The sequence below is a fragment of the Branchiostoma belcheri genome, unplaced genomic scaffold (assembly GCF_001625305.1).
Source record: "Branchiostoma belcheri isolate BF01 breed outbred unplaced genomic scaffold, Haploidv18h27 scaffold269, whole genome shotgun sequence".
NCBI lineage: Eukaryota > Metazoa > Chordata > Leptocardii > Amphioxiformes > Branchiostomatidae > Branchiostoma > Branchiostoma belcheri.
The window spans coordinates 152957-158315 of NW_017803875.1; the positions used below are offsets into that span (position 1 = coordinate 152957).

The window sequence follows — 5359 nt, forward strand, 5'->3', positions numbered from 1 at the left end:
TATGTACTGAGTTCTTGAGTCGTGGAGTTTCGGTAGCCTGGGTGCCCAGCTCTGCATTGTTGCTAACTACCATGGACTAGCCAGGCCAGAGCCTCGATAGATGTGATCTTTTTTTCTTTTTTTGAGAACAGGCAAAAATCAATGCGCGTGCGGATGTCATCCATAAAATTAAGTCGATGTGGCCTTATCCTTTAAAATTGGATACAATTGGATACTATTGTGTATACATTTAAATAACACATATATCTGTTTACTCTGTTGACATTAACTTATCAATTCAACCAGTACTAAAGGTGCATCATAGCCAAATATTAAAGATTGTACATTATAAGTTGGTACATAATTAAGTTCTGTCAAAATGTATCAATTATATGCTTGAAGGCCGTAGCCTGTGCTCCCATGGCAAACACTGAAACTATGCTTTCAAAGGCTTTCTGTTAAATATATGTCCACAGCCATCAAAAGCAACTGCCAGTTAACCAGGACAAGAAGCTACCCAGCAAAAGTTCTCCTTAATGAGGCCACACCAAGTAAATTTTATGGATGACGTCCGCGCACGCATTGATTTTGGCCTGTTCCTAGAAAAAAAAACAAGAAATTCCGCTTCCTGTAACTATGACCAAAGAGTCACGACAGTGCCGCAAATCGTCAGATTGATGTGAAACCCGTAACGCCGAAAGCCTGTGCCTGGTTAAAAAATGGAAACAAAAATGAAAAAAAACCAAAAAAAATGGCACTGAAAAAAATCCTGTCAATAGCTCCAAAACAGTGCGGTTTTTGGAACTATTAACAGACAGGGCGGTCCTGTCAGCAGTGCAATATTTCTTATCTAGGCATCTTGTTTTTTAGGGCCCTTCTTGTTTTTTTTTCGCCCTCTCGCATTAGATTTTGGGTCTCCAAAGGACGTCATCCATAAAATTTACTTGGTGTGGCCTGACACTCCACTGCACTAAGCAATGAAGACTTTGGCTATCAGCTTGTAGACATTTCCTCTGTTGTTCCCAGTTACTCGTGGAAGCGAAGTTTTACGTGTTGTTGCCCTCTTCCATTTGTCCTAATCTGGGAACTTTCTTGGGAGGTGTGAGGTCACCACTGTCATCATCATCATCTAGGTTGGCTCTGGAGGTGTCCCTCTTTTTGTGGGCATTCTGCAAGAAGGAAGAAATGTGCCATTGTTCCATCACACTGGGTTATGATTGGTTATCACATGGGGTTATAAATGATTATCACACAGGAATTGGTTATTACATGGGGTTATAATTGGTTATCACACTGGGTTATAATTTGTTATCACATGGGGTTATGATTGCTTATCACATGGGGTTATAATTGGTTATCACATGGGGTTATAATTGGTTATCACACTGGATTATAATTGGTTATCACATGAGGTTATAATTGATTATCACACTGGATTATAATTGGTTATCACACTGGGTTATAATTGGTTATCACACTGGGTTATAATTGGTTATCACACTGGATTATAATTGGTTATCACACTAAATTATAATTGGTTATCACACTGGGTTATAATTGGTTATCACAGTCATGAGGTTATAATTGGTTATCACACTGGAATATAATTGGTTATCACACTAAATTATAATTGGTTATCACACTGGGTTATAATTGGTTATCACACTGGGTTAAAATTGGTTATCACACTGGGTTATAATTGGTTATCACACTGGGTTAAAATTGGTTATCACACTGGGTTATAATTGGTTATCACATGGGGTTGGTTATCAAACAGGGTTCTTATTGATAATCACACAAAGTTATAATTGGTTATTACATGTGTTATAATTGGTTATCACAAGGGGTTATAATTGTTTATCAAACAGGGTTCTATTTGGTTATCACACAGGCTTCCAAGTGTGCCATAGAATAATTTGAATGCATGCCGAGTGCGCTACTTTTTAAAAAAAATTGAACACTGGAATTGACGATGTTACAAATGCTCCACTTACTTTTCTATCCCACTGTTGGTGCAGGTACCGCAGTAAAATGTTGGTCTTCTCTGTTGTGATAACTGTTATGATGAGATGAGATAACAATGACCATGGCAATCATACTTCAGGCCACACCAATTCAATTTGTTGGTTAACGGATTTTTCTAGAAAAATAATAGAGCGGGTGGGCGAAAATAAAAATAAAAAATAAAAACAGGCCTAGGCATCCTATTATGGCCCAAAATGGTACGATAGGAGCCATGAAGTCAACACACCAGGCTGATTCAAAATTTAAACAATGAATTTTGAACTTTTAATGATACCATTGCATTGAAAGATGGATTAACTGTAACAACTAGGATGAAAAGGACTGTTTTCAACTGTTCAGGGCAAAATATGAGCATTTTGCAGTTGATTCTGAATTTTTATCTTTATTTGCAAATCAAAAAAAATGAAGCGGGCGAATCCGTTAACCAAGAAATTAAATTGGTGTGGCCTCATCAAAGATGGAGAGCAAGAGGGGTCAGCTCAAGACACTGAAGGACCGACAAGATGGCACAGTTTTAAACTTTATATGATTAAGTTCCCTTGGCTACAGGTCTACAAAGATACATTTGAAGTCGTTTTACAATGGTGATATCAAGATACTACTTGATACATGCATAATAATATAGAGGAAAGATTATTACCGTGATGTAGACCTCATAGTCTTTCCATATCTTCAAAACCAACAGCTATATATATGTTAGTCATGGTACAGTAACAAACCCTGGTTACTAGTACCAAACTCACTTTAGCTCCCAAGTCTTTTAAAGTCCTTTAAAGACTCGGCAGCTAAAATAGGTCTGGTAACCAGGTTCATAGTAACAGTATTTATATCATACCCGGGCCGCGATAATGTTCGGTAACGGGTTCCGGACCGGGCCGTACTTTATGGTACGGCCCAGGATTCCATGACTTCCATAAAACGATTTGAACGCGTTTTGCCCTAACCATGTGCGCCGCTTTCGAAAATTCGAATACAGAATCTGAACATTGGAATTGATGTTGTTGCATTTCGAGGGTTCAGGGGCATCAACTTATGGCTCATCTTGCATTGAAAGGCGCGTTTTCTTGGGTGGGTATGACATAAATAAAAATACAACACGGTGTATTCCCCATCACCCTCGGTCCCGGCGATCCGACGTGCGGTCAGGCCGATACCCCGGGCGATACGGAATACCCCGTGTTGTATTCTATATACTATATACAAACCTACCTTGTTCTGAAGGATGGTCAGTGGTAGGGAGATACACTTGTGGTCTCCGACTCTGAAAAAGGGATACCATCTGGACATTTAGACTAAGAGGAATTAGTTCAACCTTTATTCTGTCTAATTTAGTAACTACCACACATGTAATACATAGTACATGCAATGTATTAACAAACACCATTATCACATAACTTTTTGTATGATCTAAAGATCTTGCAATGGACATGAATTCTAGAATATTTACTTTGAAGTCAAGTGCTCAAAGTTTGTATTCTCTTATCTCTATTCAGGCCTCGAAATTAACGTTTCTTCCTATCGTCCCAGCACTGTGGATGAACTGTCCCAACCTGTTTTGGGGAATTATTGTATGACTTCAACTTGAAGTCAACTTTATTTTGCTTATGTTCACTCCCAGGCACACTATAACTGCAGTGTAGACAGAAAAATTGGAGAGGGCAGAAAAGAAGGGCTGACATTCTGATGTTGATTATTTTTCTGTTGTCCCCAAAATGTCCCAAAGTGTCTTTTTACTAATTTTAGTTGTCCCAGCCTAAATTCTAGTGGTCAGTGGCCATTGGACCACCTTAAATTTCGAGCCCTGTCTATTGTACAATATCACTTATATATCACTTAGAAACTTATATTTACCAATTTCACACTTCCCATAATGCCTAGTAAAAGCCACGGATATGACGTAAGACCAACCCCCTCCCCCTTCCTCGATGTAATATTTCCAACAAGTTCTATCAAAAAAACTGGTCAACTATTGTTTTGAATTATTTCTCTAGTATAAAGCGCATGCCATAATTGCATTTTTGTTGGAATTAGAGAAAATGACGTACCTTCTATCGTTCCACCTTCTACCGAAGACTATCCTACTCGCACGGTCGCATTTACGTATATTAGAACAATAGAAGGTACGTCATTTTCTCTAATTCCAACAAAAATGCAATTATGGAATGCGCTTTATACTAGAGAAATAATTCAAAACAATAGTTGACCAGTTTGTCGATAGAACTTGTTGGAAATATTACATCGAGGAAGGGGGAGGGGGTGGTCATACGTCATATCCGTGACTTTTACTAGGCATTATGGGAAGTGTGAAATTGGTGAATTAGGTTGTAAGAGACAAGTTCGTAGGAGAAAATGTAGGCGTGGGGCGGGGCTACTGTAGTAGTTTGTAGAGTGACGTACGTACAAACGACAAATTCCAACATATGATAAATATCACTGTGGAATGAGCAGGCTACGGATCCTCTATATTCCCCATGTATGTCCGAGTATCTTAAAGATTAAGATCGGCTAAAATAATCCCTCGAAATAACACATACAACCAGATCACGTTAGGCGTAAATTATACTGTAGAAGACAGGGATATTTTTATACCGTGGTTTTGACGCCGGACTCGCTGTGAAACCGGGTGAAATTAGTCTGGTTATACGACGGTAATCCCCTCAAAAAGTCGCCCTAGAAGAGAAGAAACATCAGTAAAACACGACTGGCTACTTTTCAATTTCCGATACGTCAAATTAGCGTGAGTTTTGCCAGGAAAAGCGTGGTATAAAGAGATAGAACAAGAAACAGCGATCTGTACCCACCATCTTGGATTACTGGAGTTCAGAGGGATGCTGGGATATATGTCACAGGCCAGACTGCAGTGCGCCGCTAGGTGTCGCAGGGAAAGTTCCCAAAACGGCGCATCCTGGTCGAACCAAATTTTAATAATAACTAGAAAAGTAACATTTGCAAAGCAAATACATAATGTTTACCTTCGGATATGGTCTGCTCTGCTCCCCTGCACGCTTTACCCCAATTTAGGGGTGCTGTGCAGTACCCGAACAAGATCAGATCAAGTTAAATCTTTCTCAAACACATTCACAAACATGTATATGGTGACAGGAGTCTAAATGCAGCTCTAAATGCCTACTATTAAATTGCAACATTATGTAACCCAACACCAGTTACTATGGTGACAGACATCAACAAAAGAGGCCATTGGCCAGGTCAGAGGTCAGTGTTTGGAACAGAAGAAGAAGAAATGGAGCAAAAACAATATATTTTCCTTCGGTAAACATAATCATTCCTTGCTTGAAAGTGTCTATTGACAGGACCATCCTGTCAATAACAGAAAATTTTCACTATTGACTGTCAA

At 39.1% G+C, this 5359-nt stretch overlaps 1 protein-coding gene across 4 annotated transcripts in view; it reads right to left on the bottom strand.

The window, feature by feature from the left end:
• Positions 1 to 934: 934 nt before the first annotated feature.
• The window catches only part of LOC109472117 (DET1- and DDB1-associated protein 1-like), a 5709-nt gene continuing 1284 nt past the window's right edge, over positions 935 to 5359 (bottom strand). The window contains exons 1-5 of one of the 4 annotated variants that reach the window (XM_019771692.1): positions 4806 to 4910; positions 4594 to 4674; positions 3214 to 3265; positions 1974 to 2035; positions 935 to 1148 (exon numbers count right to left, since the gene is read on the bottom strand). In XM_019771692.1, coding sequence (XP_019627251.1) covers positions 1026 to 1148; positions 1974 to 2035; positions 3214 to 3265; positions 4594 to 4674; positions 4806 to 4808 — 321 coding nt within the window. In that variant the 5' untranslated portion in view covers positions 4809 to 4910 and the 3' untranslated portion in view covers positions 935 to 1025. Of the gene's footprint in view, positions 1149 to 1973; positions 2036 to 3213; positions 3266 to 4593; positions 4675 to 4805; positions 4911 to 5359 lie in introns of those variants that run through there. The other 3 variants (XM_019771693.1, XM_019771696.1, XM_019771695.1) reach the window with 3 other exon arrangements.